This window comes from Hemiscyllium ocellatum, chromosome 6 (assembly GCF_020745735.1).
Source record: "Hemiscyllium ocellatum isolate sHemOce1 chromosome 6, sHemOce1.pat.X.cur, whole genome shotgun sequence".
Classification (NCBI taxonomy): Eukaryota; Metazoa; Chordata; class Chondrichthyes; order Orectolobiformes; family Hemiscylliidae; genus Hemiscyllium; species Hemiscyllium ocellatum.
The window spans coordinates 108,499,845-108,525,192 of NC_083406.1; the positions used below are offsets into that span (position 1 = coordinate 108,499,845).

Below are 25,348 nucleotides of genomic sequence, written 5' to 3' on the forward strand. Positions count from 1 at the left end.
TGGTGGAGGCGGGTTCAATCAAAGTATTCAAACGTAAATGAGTTGGTTATCTCAGTCGAAGGAATGTGCATAGTTACAGAGAAGGCAGGAGGATTGTATTAGATAAGATCCTCACTTGGAGAATTGGTGCAGCATGATAGCTTCCTTTTGTACCACACCAAAGCTAAAATTCAGTAAATTATGAACATTGGTGTAGACCATATGGCTGCATAATCAGTTTCCATATTACAGATTATGGTTTTGTCAGTAGATTGGCAGAAGTGGAGGGAGCTGATCTTTCAGAACCACAAGAAAGTAGTCTGAGAGTTGCATCAGATTAGGAGCAAACCACATGCTCTGTCTGCACTTAAATAACAAATCTGAATTATCAAGGATAATTATTTAAAGAATCTAAGTTCCAGTGGTATCAAAACATCTTCAATTACTTTATCCAAAGTCCTCCTAGATTTAAGAAAGTAGGAGCCGGCGTAGCTTAAACCTACTCCATCATTCTCCATTTTGGCTGATCATTTACCTCAATGCCATATGCCTGTTCTATCCCTACATCCACTGATGTCATTAATAAATCAGTAATCTATCAATGTCTGGCTTGAACTTAATGAATAAGCTTTCACAGCCTTCAAGGGTAGAAAATTCCAAAGACTCATCACCCTCTGAGGAAGTTCTCCTTCACCTCAACTAAATGGCTGTGTCCCCCTTGTACTAGGCCCTATAGTCAGGGAAATATTCAACCAGCATCTACTCAACTCTCAACAATTTTAAACTTCTTTGAGATCGCTTCTCATTCTTCCCTGCCTCCTCAACCTTATCTCATACGAAGATGCCCCTTTCCAGGAATCAGCCGAGTGAACACCTAACTGTGCACTCACTTATGGCAAGTGGATCCTTCCTTAGGTCAGGGGACCAGACTGCACACAGGTCTAACCAGTACACAATTCAATTAAAACAAAACCTTTAGTTTTTGTACTCAAATCTTTTTGCAAAGGTTCACATACTACTTGCCTTTTAAATTACAGTTTAGCTTTCAGGACACCTAGGTACTTTGGACATTGCACTTTCTAATCTCTCAACATTTAAAAAAAACACTTGGCACCTTCATTCCTCTTATCAAAACAGATAACCTCACACACATCCATACTATGTGCCATCTGCCAGGCTTTTGTCCATTGCCTAAGCCTGTCCAAATCCTCCTGAATCATTTTTGCACTCTCGTAACAACTCTCACCCACCACATTTTGTATATTCTACAAACATCGAAATCTTATAATTAGTTCCACATTGATATGGGTTGTGAACCAAACACTGATACTTTCAGTATCCCACTTGTCACAGCCTATCAATTTAAGAATGATCTACTTATTCCTATGCTCAGCTTTGTGCCAGACCTCAACCCATGCCAACATATTACATCTAATCCCAGTTTCAAAAGTTTCCATCAAATAAATGGAGCTGCAGAACAAAAATCTTCACGACCAGTCCAATAATCATGAACAAAATGTTTTAGTTTTGTTCATTAACCTGCTGGGAGACGTGATTACAGACCTTCTGAAAATCGAACCACTGGTTCCTCCTATCAACTCTGCTACTATAATTTCCTTTGAGGATGTATTAGATTTATCATGTATGATTTCCCCACCCTAAAATGACATTAGCTCTGTCAGATCAAAATTATTTTCAAATACCCAGTAATGACAACCTTTATAGATTCTTGTGCTTTCCCAACCATTGGTATCAGCTCCGAGCTTTCTCTCACTTCTTTCTTAAACAGAAGGATTACCTTCTAACTTGCAAACACCACTGTAGAATTAATAGAATTTTGAAAAATTATCATAAATCACCATCTCTCCAACAAACCCTCTTAATTGCCAGGCTGACAATTTTGGGCAACTTTATAACATTATTAATTAACCCTTTCTCCTTGCATAATATCACATCTAAAATAGACTGTGTCCTGATTGGCTCCTTAATATATCATCTAGGAATTCTTCCGCCACAGCATTGGTATCAATCAGTTCTACCTAAACTGGTACCGGTTGTAGACTGGAGTCAGCCATGATTGCTGCATTTGTTTGCCAAATTTACACCCTGCACCCCGATATCACTACAGTTTGGTGGCCTCTTAATTTCTCCATCTAATATTTCTTAGTTCCAACCAAACAGATTCTACATCCTACTCTTCCCAGTGGAGATCCTCTGTGACTAATGCAGTGATCCTCTCCCTCATCATTAGTGCTACCCCACCTCCTTTTCATTTTGCCTATCCTTCCTAAATGTCAAGAATCTTTTAATATTCAATTCACCCAGTCTTAGTCACCCTGTAGACACCTCTGAAATGTAAATTCAACCTGATTATTTCACTAATGCTATCAATTCACAAATCCTGTTCCAAATGTAGCATGTATTTAGATAGATTGCTTTTAAATCTTTCCTTTTTCAAAAAAAATCACTATTATGCAATTTTACCATGGTTGACTAGTCTTTGCTGCTTACCACTTTCACTTATGGATTTTCTACTTGGCATAACTAGCTCGGTATTTATTCTATCTCAATTCCTTCTTTGGCTCCCATTACCGAACAAACTAATTCAAACCCCCCATAACAGCATTAACAAAGGGTATTAATCCCAGTCCAGTTAAGGTATACCCTGTCCTCCTTATAGGAGTCCCCACATGCCCCTGAATCAGACACAATGCCACAGAAATCTAAAGTGCTCCCTCTTGAACTAAGTTACCAATTCCTAAATATTTCTCTTTCTACACTCACTAGTATGTGGTAATTGGAACAATCCAGAGATTATCACATTAGAGGTCCTACTTCACAGTGTTATGTCTAGCATCTTAAATTTTACTTTCAGGAATTCCTCCTTCTTTCTACCTGCATTGCTGGTGTCAATATAAATCACAACCTCCAAAGGAGCCTGCAGCTGCTCAGTGACATCCTCGATTCTGGCATCTGACATGCAACATATCAACTTGGGAGTCATGTTTACAGTCATAGAAACATGTGTTTCTTCCCCAGATATCAAAATGCCGACCACTACTGCCTTTACACTCCTCTTCTCCAAACTCTGCAACTGAGCCACTTGTACGGCCATGTTACATAACTGTATGGAAGCACTGCCCTCACCGGTATCCAAAATGGAAATCCAGTTTTTAAAAAAAAATTACTTTATTCATAAAATAATTTGATGGTCTGTACAGTTGGTCATGCCATACATATGTCAACATTTACATACACAGATCAGAATTTATCCTTGTTATATACAGGTCTGTACATTTTTCAATCATATGCCCATAAATTTAGCTGAGTCGTCAGCAGAGCCCAGATGATTGCATGGGTCCCCTGTTCTTCTTTAAACAGGCAGATGTTACACGGTGGTCTTTCCCCACCGCGCCTCAGCGGTAGCTGCCCCAAGCTTCAGCCCGTCCCTCAACACGTAGTCCTGGACCTTGGAATGTGCCAGTCTGCAACACTCAGTCGGGGTCAACTCCTTCAGCTGGAAGATCAACAGGTTTCGGACCGCCCAGAGAGCGTCCTTCACCGAGTTGATGATCCTGCAGGCGCAGTTGATGTTCGTCTCGGTGTGCGTTCCGGGGAACAGGCCGTATAGCACAGAGTCCTGCATCACGGCGCTGCTCGGGACGAACCTCGACAAACGCCACTGCATTCCTCTCCAGACTTCCTCTGCATAGGCACATTCCAGAAGGAGGTGTGTGACAGTCTCTTCCCCCCCACAGCTGCTTCGATGGCAGCGTGCGGTGCGGCAGAGAGTCCGGGCGTGCATAAAGGATCTCACAGGCAGAGCCCTTCTCACCACCAGCCAAGCTATGTCTTGGTGCTTGTTGGAAAGTTCTGGCGATGGGGCATTCTGCCAAATAGCTTTGACAGTCTGCTCAGGGAACCACTCGACAGGATCCGCACTCTCCTTTTCCCGAAGGGTCTCAAGGACACTACGTGCTGACCACTTTCTGATGGACTTGTGGTCAAAGGTGTTTTTCTTCATAAATTTCTCCACGAAGGGCAGGTGGTAAGGAACGGTCCAACTACTCGGAACATTCCGCAGCAGCGAGGCCAGGCCTATCCTTCGCAACACCGGGGACAGGTAGAACCTCAGTACGTAGTGACACTTGGTGTTTGCGTACCAGGGATCCAGGCACAGCTTGATGCAGCCACACACAAAGGTGGCCACCAGGGTGAGGGTGGCATTGGGACTGTTTTTTCCCCCATTGCATCGGTCTTTGTACATTGTGTCTCTTTGGACCCTGTCCATCTTTGATCTCCACATGAAGTGGAAGATGGTCCGGGTGACTGTGGCGGCACAGATTCTGGGGATAGGCCAGATCTGTGCCACATATAACAATACTGAGAGTACCTCACACCTGATGACCAGGTTTTTTCCCGCGATGGAGAGCGACCGTTGCTCCCATCTGCCTAGTTTCTGTCTCATCTTCCTGATCCGCTCCTCCCAGGTCTTGGCGCACGCCCCAGCCCCCCCCAAACCAAATACCCAGCACCTTCAGGTGGTCAGTCCTGACGGTGAAGGGGATAGAGAATTGGTCGGCCCAGTTCCCGAAGAGCATGGGCTCGCTCTTGCCTCGGTTTACCTTGGCCCCCGAGGCCCGTTCAAACTGGTCACAGATGCACATGAGTCTGTGCACGGACAGCGAATCCGAGCAGAAAACGGCCACGTCATCCATGTACAGGGAGGCCTTAACCTGTAGGCCCCCACTGCCAGGAATGGTCACCCCTCTCCGGCTCGCATCCTTCCTGATGGATTTGGCAAATGGCTCTATGCAATACACAAACAAGGCGGGTGAGAGGGGGCAGCCCTGCCTGACTCCAGATCTTACAGGGAAGCTATCTGATTCCCACCCATTGATTGAGACTGCACTGACAACGTTGGTGTACAGCAGTCTGATCCAATTTCCGATTCCCTCCCCAAAGCCCATTTTGGAGAGGACATCCCTCATATATGTATGCAATATCCTGTCAAAGGCTTTCTCCTGCTCCAGGCTGATGAGGCAGGTGTCCACCCCCCTGTCCTGCACGTAGGCGATCGTATCCCTGAGGAGTGCAAGACTCTCGGAGATCTTCCTGCCCGGTACAGCACAGGTTTGGTCAGGGTGGATCATCGATCCCAGAGCAGACCTGACCCGGTTGGCGATGACCTTTGACAAGATTTTGTAGTCTGTGTTTAACAGTGAGATTGGTCTCCAATTTCTAATTTCCTCCCTCTCCCCTTTCCGCTTGTAGATGAGGGTGATGATGCCTTTCCTCATGGATTCACTCATGGTACCTGCCTGAAGCATACTGACGTACACCTCCAGCAGGTCCCAGCCAATCAAGTCCCAAAGAGCAGAATAGATCTCGACCGGTAAGCCGTCGCTTCCGGGAGTTTTATTCTTTTCGAAGGACTCGAGGGCCTTGGTCAGCTCATCCAGAGATAGCGGCTGGTCCAGCCTCTCTCGTGTTCCGTCATCTAAGACCTCCGTGATAGAGGACAGGAACGACTGGGAGGCCGCGCTGTCGGTTAGCTTCGAGTCGTACAGACTGGTATAGAAGGATTTGCTGATCCTCATGATGTCAGCCTGAGATGACGTTACCGAGCTATCTTCTTCCTTCAGGCTGCTGAGCACAGAGCTCTCTTTGTGCACCTTCTGGAAGAACAAACGTGAGCACGTCTCATCCTGCTCCACGGAGCAGACTCTGGACCTGAAGATTATCTTGGAGGCCTCCGAGGCAAAGAGCGAGGCTTGCTGGCCCTTCACCTCCTGGAGGTCCTCCGTGACATCGAGCCCCAACGTCTGCAGCAGGAGCAGATTCTGCATACTTTTCTGGAGTTGGGACAGTTTTCCCCGCCTCTCTCTCGCCTCCTGAACACCTTTGAGGATGAAGAACCTCTTGATGTTCCCTTTTACTGTTTCCCACCAGTCTGCTGGAGACTCAGAGGGGCTTCGCGGTTCTCCAACCTGCGTAATCCCTCTTGAACTCCTCGATGTTCCCCGGGGTCAACAGCTTAGTGTTCAGTTTCCACGTTCCCTTGCCCGCCTGCTGCTCGTCCTGTAGGTGACAGTCGGCCAGCAGGAGGCAGTGGTCCCAGTTATCGAATGAGAAGGACTCAGAGGATTCTAGCATTTGGTCCCTATGGTGGGACTACTTTGTTTAATGAGCTTTACAGATGCACCATAGGGATTCCGTGAACTGCTCAGGTTTGGAAACCCAGATTTCAAGTTGCTGCAGCTGAAGACCTTTCTGCAAAAGTGATTGTTTAGGTCACATGCAGCTATCCACATCTTTCAATTCTCTCCTCCACTTATAAATGCTGCTGACTGTCTGACTTGGATCCTTCCCTTGTCTGTTCCTCTAGGTGTTGTTTATTGTCTGCATGGAGTATCTCTCTTACATTCTCCTCTAGGGACTGCTGATTGTCTGCCTCAGGGTCTTTGTCTCACTTGTTTCTCTAATGATATGCTGGCTTCAATACATTCATTAAGTTTTTTTATTCTTTCGTGGGGTGTGGGCATTGCCTAGCTTCCCTCGAGGTGATGGTGGTGGAGAGATGCCTTCTTGATCCATTGCAGTTCATGCAATGTGGTAGACCCACAATGCCCTCAGGAAGAGAACTCAAGGATTTTGACTTCGTGACACTGAAGTAATGGTGATATATTTCCAAGTCAGGATGGTGAGTGGTTTGGAAGGGAACCTGCAGGTGATGGTGCTCCCATTAATTTGCCAGCATTGACCTTCCAGAAGGAAGTGTTTATAGGCTTAGAAGGTACTGTCTAAGGATCTTTGGTGAATTTTTGCAGCACTGAATCCTCAACATTTTAAGTTGACACAGTACAATGTGCAGATGACCCAAACCTTGAGGCATATTTCTGGAAGTTACAGCCCTGACACATTACATAATCCAGAGCAATTTACTTCTGTGGATGCAAAACAGATGACAGTATATATGCAGTAGCGAATTATATAATAAAACATTTTTTAGAAAAACAAACTTCAAACTATAACTGTTATACAGAAGTCCTGCTTTCATTTCCATGCAATTTACTTCAATTCACATGAAATGAGCCGATTGCTTTCAATTGGTTTTTATCCTATTTGGAAGAGGGAGGACAGCTGTATAGATGGGCATAAAAGAAGAATCTCCACTGGATTCTTCAAATAAAAGAGAAGGATCACTTTATCTGAAAATTTTTTAGATTGTACATAGGATAGTTAACAAATGCCACCTACCAGACTCTGCTCAATAAGAAGACAGAAAAGAACAGCATTGCCAACTTCTCGTAAATTTTGAAAACACACAGTCTTCAGTTCCGCATATTCCACAATGTCTTTCAGCTGATGATGGAAGAATTCCAGAATTCCTATTGTTTACAAATACAATTTGTAAACCATAAAATATTTCACATTTCATAAAAATAATACAAGTTAATATAAATGTTTACTACTCAATGAAAAATGGCAAAAAAACTAAGTCTCCAACTGCCTTTTCACTGGTTCAGACAGATACTTAAAAAATCTTGAGGTTAATCAAAAAGGAATACAGATTTCTAAATTGTTGACATGGAGACAGTAAGCAGGAGCTTGTATTGTTAAACCATCTCCAACAGGAAATTGAATAAATTTAGGATTTTCATAAATGTGAGCTTTTCATTGGCATGGATATAGACTTCCTGTCCAATTAAAGGCTGAGGGCCAGCTCTAGAAGCTGAAGAATCAGAGGCTTTTCAGCTTCAGAGAACTATATGGGTATAGTAAAAAGAAAACAACTGGTAAGGTGCTTCAATAACTTCTCAAAAGTCAAATATAGAAAGCAGCCACGAGATGATTGTTACACTTCGCTCCAGGCAGGGTCTGGAGGCTCTGTCTTATCAATCCTAGTAACCTTCCAGATATTTTGCAATGAAATTCTTCAGAGACGTTGCATATTTCTAATCAAACTGTTTAGAGATGTTATTACTACCTCTGCTGCAGGTTGGACTTCAACCTGAGCTGCCTGGTCCAGAGTAGGGACATTATCACTGCACAAGGGCCCCCAGTCATCCTCCAAAATAGTTCTTCATGACACAAAGTATCTGCCTGCCTCATGAGGTGGCCTGCCTTCTTGGGCCCCAATCCACCTCCTCCAAAATCAGGAACAGTGACAATCAAAAGCAGAAACAGTGTCCCAAAACTAACATGCTGGATGGAGTCAGCATCTTCAAGTCTGCAGGTCCCCTGCTGCATCTCCATTCCTGAGCTTTTAATTTTGTTTTGTTGGTGGCATTTACTTTTGATCAGCTGGGTGCTTGAAACAAGCAGAAATGTATTACTAAGTCAACAATCATTGCAAACTGTTAACATTTACTTAGAACATCATAGTACAGGCCCTTCAGCCCTAGATGTTGTGCCAACCTGTGAAAATAATCTGATGCCCATCTAACCTACACCGTTCCATTATTATTCGTATGTCCAATGCCCATTTAAATGCCCTTAACGTCAGTGAGTCGGCTATTGTTGCAGGCAGGATACTCCATGCCCCTACAAATGAGTGAAGAAACTGCCCCAACACCTGTCTAAAATCTATCACCCTTCAATTTAAAGCCACATCCCCTTGTGTTAGCCTTCACCAGAGGAAAAGGCTCTCACTGTCCACCCTATCTAACAATTATACGTCTCGATCAAGTCACCTCTCAACCTTCTTCTCTCCAACGAAAACAGACTCAGTTCCCTCAACCTTTCCTTGTAACACCTTCCCTCCATACCAGGCAACATTCTAGTAAATCTCCTCTGAACACTTCCCAAAGCTTCCACATCCTTCCAAGAATGCAGCAACCAGAACTTCACGCAACACTCCAGGTGCGACCTTACCAGTGTCTTGTACAGATGAAGCATGGCCTCGTGGCTCTGAAACTCAATCCCCCTACCAATAAATGCAAACACACCATATGTCTTCTTAACAACCCTATCAACCTGGGTGGCAACTATCAGGGATTTATGCACCTGGACACAGATCTCAGTTCACCTACATTCGCCCAGTACTCTGCATTTCTGATACTTCTTCTGAAGTGAATTACCTCACACTTGTCCGTAAGAAATTCCATTTGCCACTTCTCAGCCCAACTCTGCATCTTATCTACGTCCCTCTGAAACCCACCACATCCTTCGGCACCATCCACAACTCTGCCTACCTTTGTGTCATTTACAAATTTACTAACCCATCGTTCTACGCCCACATCCAGATAATTTAAAAAAAAAGATCCTTGAGGCACACCACTGGTAACTGAGCTCCAGGATGAACACACTTCCTGTTAATCACCACCGTCTTCTCCAGCTAACCAATTTCTGATCTAAACTGCTACATCATCTTCAATCCCGAAACTCCACATTTTAAGCAACAGCCTACCATGTGGAACCGTATCAAACAACTTACTGAAGTCCATTTACTCATCAACGGTTTTACCTTCATCCACCTGTTTTGTCACCTTCTCGAAGAGCTCAATAAGTTCGTGAGGCATGACCTACCCTTCACAAAACCATGCTGACTATCCCTAATCCAATTATTTCTTTCCAGATGATTATAAATCCTACCTCTTACAACCGTTCCCAACACCTTACCCACAACTGAAGTAAGGCTCACTGGCCTATAATTAGCAGGGTTGTCCCGACTACCCTTCTAAAACAAGGGAACAACATTTGCTATCCTCCAGTCTTCCGGCACCACTCCTGCCGACAATGATGACAAAGATTGAAGCCAAAGGTTCTGCAATCTCCTCCCTGCCTTCCCAGAGAATGAGGATAAATCCCATTGGCCCAGGGGTCTTATCTATTTTCAGATCTTCCAAAATCGCTAAAACCTCCTCTTTGTCAACCTCAATCCCACCTAATCTTGTAGCTTTTATCTCATTCTCACTAGCATTACCCTTTTCCAATGTGAATACCAACAAAAAGTATACATTAAGCGCTTCCCCTATGTCGTCAGGTTCCACACACAACTTTCCACTACTATCTTTCATTGGCCCTAATCTTACTCTAGTCATTCTTTTATTCCCGATATACCTACAGAAGGCCTTAGGGTTTTGCCTGATCATATCCGCCAACAACTTCTCAGAGTCATACAGATGTACAGCACGGAAACAGACACTTCAGTCCAACTCATCCATGCCAACCAGATATCCCAACCCAATCTAGTCCCACCTGCCAGCATCTGAGCCATATCCCTCCAAACCCTTCCTATTCATATACCTATCTTAGATGTTACAATTGCACTAACCTCCAACACTTCCTCTGACAGCACATTCTATTCACGTACCACCCTCTGCATGAAGTTGTTGACCCTTCGGCCTCTTTTATATTTTTCCCCTCTCACCCTAAACCTATGCCCTTAGTTCTGGACTCCTCCACTCAGGGAAAAGGCTTTGTCTATTTATCCTATCCATGTCCCTCATGATTTTGTAAACCTCTATAAGGTCACCCCCTCAGCCTCCAACGCTCCAGGGAAAACAGCCCGGGCCTATTTAACCTCTCCCTATAGCTCAAACCCTCCAACCCTGGCAACATACTTGTAAATTTTTTCTGAAGCCTTTAAAGTTTCACTACATCTTTATGATAGGAAGGAGACCAGAACTGCACACAATATTCCAAAAGTGGCCTAACCAACGTCCTGTACAGCCGCAACATGACCTCCTAACTCCTTACTCAATACTCTGACCAATAAAAGAAAGCATACCAAATGCCATCTTCACTATCCTATCTACCTGTGACTCCACTTTCAAGGAGCTATGAACCTGCACTCCCAAGATCTCTTGGTTCAGCAAGAGGACCTCCTGAGGACCTTACCATTAAGTGTACAAATCCTGCTAAGATTTGCTTTCCAAAAATGCAGCACCTCACATTTTTCTAAATTAAACTGCATCTGCCACTTCACAGCCCACTGGCCCATCTGATCAAGGTCCTGTTGTAATCTTGAGATAACCTCCTTCGCTGTCCATTACACCTCCAATTTTGGTGTCATCTGCAAACTTACTAACTGTACCTCTTATGCTCACATCCAAATCATTTATATAAATGACGTAAAGTAGTGGACCCAGCACCGATCCTTGTGGCACTCCACTGGTCACAGGCCTCCAGTTTAAAAAACAATCCTCCACCACCACGCTTTGTCTTCTACCTTTGAGCCAGCTCTGTATCCAAATGGCTAGTTCTCCCTGTATTCCATAGATCTAACTTTGCTGACCAGTCTCCCAATAGGGAACCCTGTAGAACGCCTTACTGAAGTTCATATCGATCACATCTAACGTTTTGCTCTCATCAATCCTTTTTGTGATTTCTTCAAAAAACTCAATGAAGTTTGTGAGACATGATTTCTCACGTACAAAGCCACAGTGACTATCCCTAATCAGTCCTTGCCTTTCCAAATACATGTACATCCTGTTCCTCAGGATTCCCTCCAACAACTTGCCCTGCACCGACGTCAGGCTCACCGGTCTATAGTTCCCTGTCTTGTCCTTACCATCTTCCTTAAATAGTGGCACCACGTTAGCCAACCTCCAGTCTTTCGGCACCTCACCTGTGACTATCGATGATAGAAATATCTCAGCAAGGAGCCCAGCAATCTCTACCCTACCTTCCCACAGAGTTCTAGGGTACAGCTGATCAGGTCCTGGGGATTTATCCACTTTTGTGTTTCAAGACATCCAGCACTTGCTCCTCTGTAATATGGACATTTTTCAAGATGTATTTCTCTATATTCTACATCTTCCACGTCCTTTTCCACAGTAAACACTGATGCAAAATACTCATTTAGTATCGCCCCATCTCCTGCGGCTCCACACAAAGGCAGTCTTGCTGATCTTTAAAGGGCCCTATTCTCTCCCTATTTACCCTTCTGTCCTTAATGTATTTGTAAAACCCCTTTGGATTGAATGAAGTCTTCATTCGGAGGCTCACTGAAGAGATTACCTAGTATGGTGACGAAACGTCTGACAACAAACCTTCTGGATCAGCGAGTAAACCTACATCCAGAACCAGAGCTACAAGTCTTCTCAAAACTTTGCACCTTCTTGAGTAGGTACATCCACATATTGAATCAGAAAATTTTCTTGTACACACTTAACAAATTCCTCTCCATCTAAACCTTTAACACTATGGCAATCCCAGTCTATGTTTGGAAAGTTAAAATCCCCTTTGAATGCTCCTTAACTCTATTTGCCAAAGCTATCCGATGTCCCATTTTTTGCCCTTCTGATTACCCACTTAAGTATACTCCTACTGCCTTGATATTCTAAGGATTCAAACTATCTATCTTGTCTAAACCAGACATATGCTTCCTTCTTTTTCTTAATCAAACCCTCAATTTCCTGAGTCATCCAGCATTGCCTACACCTACCAGCTTTTCCTTTCACCTGAACAGGAAAATACAGTCTCTGGACTCTCATGATCTCATTTCTGAAGACTTCCCATTTTCCAGCTGTCCCTTTACCTGCGAACGTCTGTCCCCATCAGCTTTTGAAAGCTCTTGCCCAATACCACTAAAATTAGCCTTTTCCATCATTATTTTAAAACTAATAGAATTATGGTCGCTGGCCCCAAAGTGCTCCCCCACTGACACTTCAGTCACCTGCCCTGCCTTATTTCACAAGAGTAGGTCAAGTTTTGCACCTTCTTGAGTAGGTACATCCACATATTGAATCAGAAAATTTTCTTGTACACACTTAACAAATTCCTCTCCATCTAAACCTTTAACACTATGGCAATCCCAGTCTATGTTTGGAAAGTTAAAATCCCCTACCATAACCACCCTATTATTCTTACAGATAACTGAGATATCCTTGCAAATTTCTCAATTTCCTGCTGACTACTTGAGGGATCTATAATAATAATCTCAATAAGGTGATCATCCCTTTCTTATTTCTCAGTTCAACCCACATAACTTCCCTGGATGTATTTCCAGGAATATCCTCCCTCAGTACAGCTGTAATGCTATCTCTGATCAAAAACGCCACTCCCCCTCCTCTCTTGCCTCCCTTTCTGTTCTTCCTGTAGCATTGGTATCCTGGATTATTAAGCTGCCAGTCCTGTCCATCCCTGAGCTATATGTCTGTAATTGCTACGATATCCCAGTCCCATGTTCCTAACCATGCCCTGAGCTCATGTGCCTTCACTGTTAGGCCTCTTGCATTGAAATAAATGCAGTTTATGAGTCCTACCTCGTCCTCTGCTTTGTCCCTGCCTGTTTGACTTGCTTCCTTTCTTAACTGTACCAGTCTGAGACTGATCTCTCTCTCTGGTCCCACCCAACATTAATAGTTTAAATCCTCCTGAGCAGCTCGAACAAATCTCTCTGCCAGTATGTTAGTCACCTTCCAATTCAGGAGCAATCCGTCCTTCTTGTACAGGTCACTTCTACCCCAGATGAGATTCCAGTGATTCAGATGTGAATCCTTCTCCCATATACCAGCTCCTCAGCCATGAGTTCATCTGCTCTATCCTCCTATTCCTACCCTCACTAGCTCGCAGCACCAGAAGCAATCCAGATATTACTACTCTCGAGGTTCTCCTTTTTAAATTCCCCTCCTGACTCATCTTAGCCCTCTCTTTAGATCTTGTTTGGCTAACTTATAACTCGCAATCCCCCTAATTAAGCCTTGACACTTCATCCTCACATAAGCCTTCTTCCTCCTCTTGACAAGAGCTTCAATTTCTTTAGTAAACCATGGCTCCCTCTCACGACAACTACTTCCCTGCCCGATAGGTATATATTTATCAAGGACCTGCAGTAGCTGTTCCTTGAATAAGCTCCACATTTCAATTGTGTCTATCCCCTTCAGTTTCCTTGCCCATCCAATGCATCCTAAATCTTGCCTAATCGCACCATAATTGCCTTAACCCCAGTTATACCTCTTTCCCTGCAGTGTACACTTACCCTTACCCATTGCTATTGTAAACATGACCGAATTATGGTCATTATCACCAAAATGCTCACCTACCTCCAAATCTAACACCTGGTCGGGTTCATTCCCCAGTACCAAATCCAATATGGCATCTCCCCTTGTTGGCCTGTCTACACACTGTCAGAAAACCCTCCTGCACAATTGAACAAAACTGACCCATCTAAACTACTTGAACAATAGTATTCCCAGACAATACTGGGGAAGGTAAAGTCCCCCATAACAACTATCCTGTTACTCTCACTCCTATCGAGAATCATTTTTGCTATTCTTTCTGCTACATCCCTGGAACAATTCGGAGGCTTAAAGAAAACTCCCAATAGGGTGACCTTTCTTTTCCTGTTTCTAACCTCAGCCCAAACTACCTAAGTGCGTGAATCCTCAAACATTCTCTCAGCTATAATACTACCCTTCATTAATAATGTCATGCACCTCCTCTTTTACCATCATCTCTGTTCTTGATGAAACAGCGAAATCCCAGAATCTGCAACCACCATGCCTGTCCCTCCTCTAGCCATGTCTCTGAAATGGCCACAACATCAAAATCTCAAGTATCAAACCATGCTGCAAGTTCACCCATCTTATTCTAGATGCTCCTGGCATTGAACTACACACATTTCAAACCGACATCCTGATTGCTGGTGACCTCTCGCGACCTTGTAAATCTAGCCCTGACCTCACTACCCTCAACCTCCTGTACACTGGAACTACAATTCAGGTTCCCAACCCCTCCCCCAGAGAGCATTAGCAAATCCTCCACCAACCCCCCCCCCCCCCCCCCCCCCCCCCCCCGGGATACTGGCACCCTTCTGGTTCAGGTAAAGACCAACCTGCTTGCAGAGGTCCCACCTTCTCCAGAAAGAGCTCCAATTAACTAAGAATCCACTTCTATTGGCTGAATGCAGATTTCATATTTTCTTTGCAACTTGAAGGTTTGTACTGGTGAATAAAAAGAACTGGGGAAATGTCAACTGATAGCAATGACACTGAGGTTCAATGGCTTCGTGCCACACAGCTGAGCAATACAGGGGCTTGGTAAATATTCCTTCTTTTGCTGCTAAAGCACGATATTTGGTCTTGTATGATTGAGATGATGAACGCCAGCCATGATGAAATCATCCTCTCCCACTTCCATTAATGAGACAAGCTGGAAGGTCAAGCAAGAGGGAATTCCAGCACTCTTCAAAACTGCTGGAGAAGTTTCACTCTCCCAAGTATGAAACTTCAAGCCAGCACAACCCCATATAAAAATATTTAACCTCTAATCTTTGATTTTCATTGAAAGATGGACAGGCATGGTAAAAGAAACTTGGGAGACAGCAGCTATTAGCTGTACTCACTGTCAAACAGTTCTTCTGGGAAGAACATGGACACATTGTAACCCAAAAGAAACAGCAGTTCTATAAGTAATACACTTTTCTATAGTAGAAACATAGAGTCCCCAGAGTGTGGAAAGAGGCCGTTTGGCCCATCAAGTCTGCGTTGACCCTCCAAAGATCTTCCCAAGACTCAGACTCAGACCCAGCCCCCGACCTGATCCCTGGTAATTCTTCATTTACCGTGGTTAAAATACCTAGCCTGTGCATCCCTGAACACTATGAGGCAATTTAGCCTCGCCAATCCACCTTTGGACTGCAGAAAGAAACCAAAGCACTTGGTGGAAACGCAATCAGACATGGTGAAAAGGTGCAAACCCCACACAGACAGTCACCCAAGGCTGGACTGAAACCTGACTAACCACTGAGCCACCATGCCACAAAACAATTCTCAAATCCATGGAAGAATAAAAAATAGAAGGGGAGCCTATAATCCTTAACTGAATGAAGAAAACTACTTCTAAATGAACATCGCCTCTCATTTCTTTCAGTCACCAGCAACAAAGAAAACTAAGAGGTGAAAAAATGCTACAGGTTTGAAGTCTGCTTGCAGTACTGCAGTGCCAAAGAACCTGTCAAATTCAGTCGCCAAATCAAGATCATAACACGCAAATTATTTCTTACAGCTGCCTTTTAGCGATTGTCAAGGGAACTAATCTGCATATTGGCCACTGTACACACTTTTTCTGGCAAACTACAGCTAAAAATCCAAGAATATGTACTTGGTCATGACCAAGACAGATAGAATTTAAGTTCTATTAACAAACAAAACAAACAGTTGCTGGAAATACTGATGATAGTTTTATGTCTTAAATCTTACACAGGGCACTTATAATGCAGTGGTTAGTATCTCTATTTGAGCCAATACGTCCCAGTTCAAGTTCTATCTGCTCCAGACATATATAATAATATCCATGTCTTAAATATTATGCATTATATCTTGATGAAGTGCAACGGTGCATGCCATAGACTGCTGTGTATTTTCACATTGTAGGACATTAAGGGCAGAAAAGGTCATGCCAAATGTTAGAGACCCCTAACACCAGAGGAAATAATGAACACTGATCTGACACTTCCAACGAGCTGCAACTAAAAGTGGAATTGACTACTGAATGATTAGATTTGTGATCAATGATCAGTTAGCTGTCAATTGATAGCATCATGTATTGAATATTCATTAATACAAAATATGGTCTTTGGTTACCTTGTGGATTGCTAACATTACCAGAATTGGGATAACACTTTGGGAAGGAAGTGCAGGACAAGAAGATTCCAATTAATTGTTTCAATTAGTTCTTGTAAATTGGACTTAGAATTTCCTTTTGTAAACCAAGCTAAGTTTACTCCACTTCCCGCTCCTCCGCCCTTGAGCCCTGCTCCTCCAACCGCCACCAAGACAGAACCCCACTGGTTCTCACCTACCACCCCACCAACCTCCGCATACAACGTATCATCCGCCGTCGTTTCCGCCACCTCCAAACGGACTCCACCACCAAGGATATATTTCCCTCCCCTCCCCTATCAGCGTTCCGCAAGGACCACTCCCTTCGTGACTCCCTCGTCAGATCCACACCCCCCACCACCCCAACCTCCACCCCCGGCACCTTCCTCTGCAACCGCAGGAAATGTAAAACTTGCGCCCAAACCTCCACACTCACTTCCCTCCAAGGCCCCAAGGGATCCTTCCATATCCGCCACAAGTTCACCTGTACCTCCACACACATCATCTATTGCATCCGCTGCACCCGATGTGGCCTCCTCTATATTGGGGAGACAGGCCGCTTACTTGCGGAACGCTTCAGAGAACACCTCTGGGCCGCCCGGACCAACCAACCCAACCACCCCGTGGCTCAACACTTTAACTCTCCCTCCCACTCCACCGAGGACATGCAGGTCCTTGGACTCCTCCACCAGCAGAACATAACAACACGACGGCTGGAGGAGGAGCGCCTCATCTTCCGCCTGGGAACCCTCCAACGTCTAACTCCGCCGCTACTTCGGTCACCACATCTAACTCCGCCCCTACTTCGGTCACCACGTCTAACTCCGCCCCTACTTCGATCTCTGTCCCCGCCCCCAGCCCCAGCTCCAGTCCCACCCCAGGTCCTAGCTCCCAGCCTTGCCGGATTTTCACCATCCCTCCAGATCTCCCCCTCTCTGAGGATGAAAGATCAGTCCTCAGCAGGGGCCTCACCTTCATTCCCCTACGCCCTCAGATTAATGAGTTCAACACGCGGCGAGATATTGAACAATTCTTCCGCCGCCTTCGCCTCCGTGCCTACTTTTACAACCAAGACTCCCGCTCACCCTCTGACGACCCCTTCTCCCGCCTCCAACACACCCCATCCACCTGGACACCCCGTGCTGGCCTCCTACCCGCCCTCGACCTCTTTATAGCCAACTGCCGCCGTGACATTAACCGACTCAACCTGTCCACCCCTCTCACCCACTCCAACCTCTCACCCTCAGAACGTGCAGCCCTCCACTCCCTCCGCTCCAATCCCAACCTCACCATCAAACCCGCAGACAAGGGAGGCGCTGTGGTAGTTTGGCGCACTGACCTTTATACCGCTGAGGCCAAACGCCAGCTCGCGGACGCCTCCTCTTATCACCCCCTTGACCACGACCCCACCTCCCACCACCAAACCATCATCTCCCAGACCATCCATGACCTCATCACCTCAGGGGATCGCCCATCCACCGCCTCCAACCTCATAGTCCCACAACCCCGCACCGCCCGTTTCTACCTCCTGCCCAAAATCCACAAACCTGCCTGCCCCGGCCGACCCATTGTCTCAGCCTGCTCCTGCCCCACCGAACTCATCTCCCAATACCTCGACACGGTCCTGTCCCCTTTAGTCCAAGAACTCCCCACCTACGTTCGGGACACCACCCACGCCCTCCACCTCCTCCAGGATTTTCGCTTCCCCGGTCCCCAACGCCTTATTTTCACTATGGACATCCAGTCCCTGTACACCTCCATCCCCCATCACGAAGGACTCAAAGCCCTCCGCTTCTTCCTTTCCCGCCGCACCAACCAGTACCCTTCCACTGACACCCTCCTTCGACTGACTGAACTGGTCCTCACCCTGAATAACTTCTCTTTTCAATCCTCCCACTTCCTCCAAACTAAAGGAGTTGCCATGGGCACCCGCATGGTTCCCAGCTATGCCTGCCTCTTCGTAGGATATGTGGAACAATCCATCTTCCGCAACTACACTGGCACCACCCCCCACCTTTTCCTCCGCTACATCGATGACTGTATCGGCGCTGCCTCGTGCTCCCACGAGGAGGTTGAACAGTTCATCAACTTTACTAACACCTTCCATCCCGACCTCAAATTCACCTGGACTGTCTCAGACTCCTCCCTCCCCTTCCTAGACCTTTCCATCTCTATCTCGGGCGACCGACTCAACACAGGCATCTACTATAAACCGACTGACTCCCACAGCTACCTGGACTACACCTCCTCCCACCCTGCCCCCTGCAAAAACTCCATCCCATATTCCCAATTCCTTCGTCTTCGCCGCATCTGCTCCCAGGAGGACCAGTTCCAACACCGCACAGCCCAGATGGCCTCCTTCTTCAAGGACCGCAGATTCCCCCCAGACGTGATCGACGATGCCCTCCACCGCACATCCTCCACTTCCCGCTCCTCCGCCCTTGAGCCCTGCTCCTCCAACCGCCACCAAGACAGAACCCCACTGGTTCTCACCTACCACCCCACCAACCTCTGCATACAACGTATCATCCGCCGTCATTTCCGCCACCTCCAAACGGACCCCACCACCAAGGATATATTTCCCTCCCCTCCCCTATCAGCATTCCGCAAGGACCACTCCCTTCGTGACTCCCTCGTCAGATCCACACCCCCCACCAACCCAACCTCCACCCCCGGCACCTTCCCCTGCAACCGCAGGAAATGTAAAACTTGCACCCACACCTCCACACTCACTTCCCTCCAAGGCCCCAAGGGATCCTTCCATATCCGCCACAAGTTCACCTGTACCTCCACACACATCATCTATTGCATCCGCTGCACCCGATGTGGCCTCCTCTATATTGGGGAGACAGGCCGCTTACTTGCGGAACGCTTCAGAGAACACCTCTGGGCCGCCCGGACCAACCAACCCAACCACCCCGTGGCTCAACACTTTAACTCTCCCTCCCACTCCAACGAGGACATGCAGGTCCTTGGACTCCTCCACCGGCAGAACATAACAACACAATGGCTGGAGGAGGAGCGCCTCATCTTCCGCCTGGGAACCCTCCAACCACAAGGTATGAATTCAGATTTCTCCAGTTTCCTCATTTCTCCTCCCCCCACCTTGTCTCAGTCGGTTCCCTCAACTCAGCACCGCCCTCCTAACCTGCAATCTCCTTACTGACCTCTCCGCCCCCACCGCACTCCGGCCTATCACCCTCACCTTGACCTCCTTCCACCTATCCCACCTCCATCGTCCCTCCCCCAAGTCCCTCCTCCCTACCTTTTATCTTAGCCTGCTTGGCTACTCACTCTCATTCCTGATGAAGGGCTTATGCTCGAAACGTCGAATTTCCTATTCCTGAGATGCTGCCTAACCTGCTGTGCTTTAACCAGCAACACACATTTTCAGCTGTGATCTCCAGCATCTGCAGACCTCATTTTTTACTCTAAGTTTATTCGTTGCTCAGCACAGTTCTTTTTATGAACTTATGAACAGAATATATATGGATTTCTGAGGTAAAAGCCCATCACATGACTGTGATGATTTCATCCTGTACTAAACCCAATTGCATCTCCTTTTCCTTTTTGCCTCTCCTTCCTAAGCACTGAAATCCCTCAAACATTCAGTTCTCAGCTTTGGTTATTCCGCAAATATATTGAGCCCATTTACAACTATTTGCACTGTTAATTTGTCTACCTTGTTGCAAATATGCTGAGTGTTTAGATACAGGATATAAATTTTTAAAAACGTTTTTACATATTATTTTGTAGTACGGTACAATTTGTTGCCAGCCCTTATTTCCTCTGTCTCTGCTTTTCTTTCATTCATTCCTATCTTTTAATGCTTCCCTGTTATGTCTCCCCATTCCCTTGCTATTTCAATTTAAACTCTCTCCCACCATCTGAATGAATGCCCAGTGAAGATACAGGCCTTGGCCCCGGTGGGGTGTAACCTGTCCAACTTGTACAGGTCTCATCTTCCTCAGAATCAGTCCCAATGCCTCAGGAATCTAAATCTCTTCTGCTACACCATTTCTCCATCCATGCATTCATCAACCTATTCTCCCTTTCCTGATTTCACAAGTATATTGCACTGGAAGTAATCCTGACTTTGCGACCATGAAAGTCTACTTTTCAATTTATTTCCTGGTCCCCACATTCTACTCGCAGAACCTCATCCCTCACTTTCAATTACTTTTTTTGTTGAAATTACTTTGGGTTAGTTCCATGACATCATCACTTGCTGAGGAGAGAGCAAAAACCCAAAACTGAGCACATGAAGTCATTGGTGCTGCATGGCGCACAACACTGGCTGTTCACATTCCTTCACGATTAATACTACACTTAGATTTTGAGCAAATTTTTGTTCTATTAGTCTGATTTCATCCTTTATGAACAATGCCACCCTAACTCCTAATTCTCCCACTCTTAAAGATTTGCCTTCAGCCAGACATTGCTTTCGAGTGATGTCTATAGGTTGATGAATTCAATAAAATACAATATTCCAGACAGCTGTGCCACAACAGAATGAAATGCAGATTCCTGCCCTCATTTCCTTACAAATGAATTCTACAGTTTCACCCAGATGACAATAATGGATGAAGGCCAAGCTTGCACTGACCCATTCCAAACGATTCATCCTGTGACTAATGGGATATCATGAAAGGCATGGTAGCTAAAAGACATTTTTCAGGAAAATGTAGGCCATTTGAACCTTTATAAAAGGCTTTTCCATTAAATCTTTTTTAGAAACTCACTAATTACCAATACTCACAAATATCTTCTTTAAAAAGTTATCAACAGAATGTGGGCTTTGCTGGCTGGGACGGCAGTTATTGCCATCCTTGGTTGCCCATGAGAAACTGGTGGTGAGTGTAACAAAAGTTCACTCTCAATTTTGTACACAACACTGACTTCCATTACAAAAACAAATTGCTGGAAAAGCTCAGCAGGTCTGGCAGCATCTGTGGTGAGAGTTAACGTTCCAGGTCGAGTGACCCTTCCTTAGATTTACAAAATCTGTAGTTCTTTCCGTTTTTAGTGATTTCTGTTATTCGGGCATCATGAACAGCTTCCTTACTTTTATGAAATGAATACTGAGATCAATATGATAATAAATGCTTAAAAGCAGTTTGCACAAGGGATTCCATACATTAAACTGAATATCTGCCCTATCATAACTGCACTGAATTGAAAGGCAGTACTATTTCACAAAACTACATTTCTGAGTACCACATTAAGCGAACTTTCACTTCTCTGGGGTGCATATTTGAGAACATTGAATAAACAAGGTTTTACAGAAAAAAAAATGGCAGAACAGACAAGATATTCCAGCTTCTCGTCCACTGATTAACCTCATTTTTACTTTCTAAAATATAAAATAGTTCACTTTATGTGGGCAATGCAGATTCATTGAATATGAATCTTCAGAAAAACAGACAGACAAGGGCATGCTCAATCATGACTAATTCATTACAAAGACAACCTTTTATTGGATTGGAAAGTGCTGATTGGAAATTGCAGCGCCTCCTCTTGAAAGACCTAAGGGTTAATAATAATACATGCCATCAATAGTCATTCTTGAATCATTGGGGATCCTAAAAGCCTGCAGTATTGCTCAAGTTTAGTTGTTTGAAAGCAAGCTAAAGTAGGCCTCTGCTGGTTCAATCTCTCAAGTTTGGCGTAGCCACCTTTATGCTCAAGCCTTCTGTGGCCTTTTCTCTGCTTAGCTTTGTAGACTTATATAATAGAATAACCACCCTGAAAATTGTTCATTCTCCAAGTTTGGTCTGTAGCATACTTCTCATCCTCATCACAAGCAGCCACGATTTCAGCACCTAAAGCTCCATATTCTGGAATTCGCATCATAAATCTCTCCATTCTACTCTTTCATAAAAACTCTTAATTCCTATCTTTTCAACTAAGCATTTGATCACTTTTCTAAAGTCCCCCAACTATGCTCAATGTCTTTTTATATTAATTCATTGTAATATTTTCCACATTCATTTTATTCGCCCATGGGGTGTGGGCATTATTGCTGAAGTCAGTATTTATTGCCCATTTCTGATGTAATGAAGGTGATGACGGTGAGCCACCTTCTTGAAACACTACAGTCTTTGGGTGTAGGGACAGCCACAGTGCTGGTATGAAGAAGGGAGTTCCAGGATTTTGACCCAATGAAAATGAATGCTGGAACATCAGAATTAGGAGCAGAAGCAGGTAATTCAGCCCTCCACAATTTAACATGATCATGACTGATCTTATCATGTACTCAGCTCCATCCTCCTGCCTGCTCTCCACAGCCGTTTATTCCACCTTTCATCAGGACGGCATTTATTTCTTTCTTGAGTCCGTTGATTGATTCTGCATCCACTGCACTCTGGACCAGTGAGTTCCACAGATTCACAACCCTCTTAAAATATAATTTCTCCTTATCTCAATTTTGAACCGACTGCCTCTCTCTCTAAATCTATAACCGCTAATTCAACACTGTCCCACAACAGCTGTTCAAATTCCACCATATCAAACCTTTTTAACATTTTTTATACCTCATATCAAATGCTCCCCTTCCATTCTTCTGAACTCCAGTGAATATAAGCCCAAGCTATTCAGCTGCTTCCCATACAACTGTCCTTTCATCCCTAAAATCAATCTGGTGAACCTCCACTGAACTGCCTCTGAATGAAGGAATGAACAAAAATATAGTTCCCAGTTTGCGACTTGGAGGGGAATATGCAGGTGGAGGCGTTCTCATGTATCTACTGCCCTTGTCCTTCTAGGTGGTAGTGGTCATGGGTTAGAAAGTTGCTAAGAAACCTTTGTGAATTTTGAAAGGGCATTTTATAGATGGCACATACTGCTGCCAACGTGTGTTGCGATAAGCAAAATGAGCATTGAAGGTAGTATTTCGGGTGACAATGAAGCATGCTGTTTTGTCCTGGATGCTTCTCATCTTTTGGAGAAGCACCATCCAGGCAAATGGAGATTATTCCAACACCTATGTGGCTTGCAGATGGAAAATTGGAGTTAAGTTACTTGTTATAGAATTCCAAGCCTACTTTCATAACTGTAATATTTATATAACTGGCTTTGATTATTTTCTGGTCACTGAACCCTCAATGTTGATTTGGAGGAGCCGGTGTTGGACTGGGGTGTACAAAGTTAAAAATCACTTTGTAGCTCCGAAAGCTAGTGCGCTTCCAATTAATCCTGTTGGACTATAACCTGGTGTTGTGTGATTTTTAACTCAATGTTGATGGTGGGGAATTCAGCAATGGTAATGCCATTGAATGTCAAGGGGCAATGTTACTTAGTAGTTATCAGGTCAAGCCAAGATGCTATTCAGATCTTGCTGTATATGAAGACAGACTGCCTCAGTACCTGAGGAGTCATAAATGGCACTGAACAACATGCAACCATTAGTGAACACTACAGCTAACCTCACGGCAAAGGGAAGCTGTTGGATAAAGTTGTTCTGTAAATAAATTTAGTGCTGCACCAGTATTCTCAGCAATAATCTTTTCTTAAGAAAAAATAAACAAGCTAGCTTGAAGGTATAAAAATATTCATAAGACAATCTAGCTCACCTTCTACCATCAAAAGTAGATATATAATACCACACTAATGGAATAATTCTCTAATTATTCTCTAATCATGAGGAAGAACAGAATACAGGATGATGATAAGAGTTAAATGAGAGGGATGGAAGGAAGCAGAACGAAGCAGAAATGCGAGCATGAATTGGTTGGGATGAATGAACATTTTCTGTGCTGCATACACCATGTAAATCAATATATGAGTCATTAACTTCAAGAAGAGAGAAAAAAAATGGAACAAAGAAAACTATAACAGATTTCATCATTTAAAACTGACAGCAATTTTTGTGCTGTAATCTTTCATTTATCACAAGGTTATCTTTGTCATACAAATTTTGTGGAAGTTTAGAAATTTTATAATTCACACTAACCTGGTGAACCATACTCATGTCTGGGTAAACGGCAGATTTTAGGCATCACTTCCATTAAAGTCTTCACATATTGCAAAATGGTTCCTTGTAGCTGAGGTTAAACATGTAGTTTCTGTTAATACAACAGTGGCAATGCATTTTTGTAAATCACAAACATTTAATTTATTCATTAGGCCTCTCAGTTATTACACAGAGAACAAAGGATCTCTGAACAGTTCACTGTGATGCTGCACTTTAACTTCTACCTCCTAATTATCTGAAAAGAATTTTGAGTACTCAGCACAGCATTGCATATGCAAACATTTCCCTTTGTCTCACGATTCTCTCCATCTCTTCCTAATTCAGATATCTGATGTTACCAAGAAACAAAAGAAGAACATGCTTTAATTAGTTCAAAATCATACAACACCAGGTTATAGTCCAATAGGTTTAATGGGAAGCACACACTAGCTTTCAGAGCGACGCCCCTTCATCAGGTGATTGTGACAACACAATGAGGTGATCACAATCACCTGATGAAGGAGCGTCACTCCGAAAGCTAGTCTGCTTCCCATTAAACCTGTTGGACTATAACCTGGTGTTGTGAGATTTTTAACTTTGTACACCCCAGGCCAACACCGGCATCTCCAAATCATGCTTTAATTAAATATGCATATAGTCTGAAAGTAGAACATCTTTATTAACTTATAAATAATGCTCCCAGAGAAATTATAGGATTCAATGCAACAATCAGACTGGCTGTTCACACTGATATTGTTGGTATATTTCAATGCATTAATACTTTACTATCACAAATTAAGTTTTGCTACTTCAAATCAAAACAGATAGAAATGAGGGTTTGTATCAAGCTAAAACTCTAAGTAAC

The 25,348-nt window shown here is 44.3% G+C and overlaps 1 protein-coding gene across 3 annotated transcripts in view; it reads right to left on the minus strand.

Annotated features, from left to right (window-relative positions):
• Positions 1 to 25,348, minus strand: part of cyfip1 (cytoplasmic FMR1 interacting protein 1) — a 196,914-nt gene that overhangs the window by 12,188 nt on the left and 159,378 nt on the right. For all 3 annotated transcript variants that reach the window (XM_060826251.1, XM_060826253.1, XM_060826252.1), the window contains exons 25-26: positions 24,484 to 24,574; positions 7,240 to 7,370 (exon numbers count right to left, since the gene is read on the minus strand). In XM_060826251.1, the coding sequence (XP_060682234.1) occupies positions 7,240 to 7,370; positions 24,484 to 24,574 (222 nt within the window). The remainder of the gene's footprint in view (positions 1 to 7,239; positions 7,371 to 24,483; positions 24,575 to 25,348) is intronic.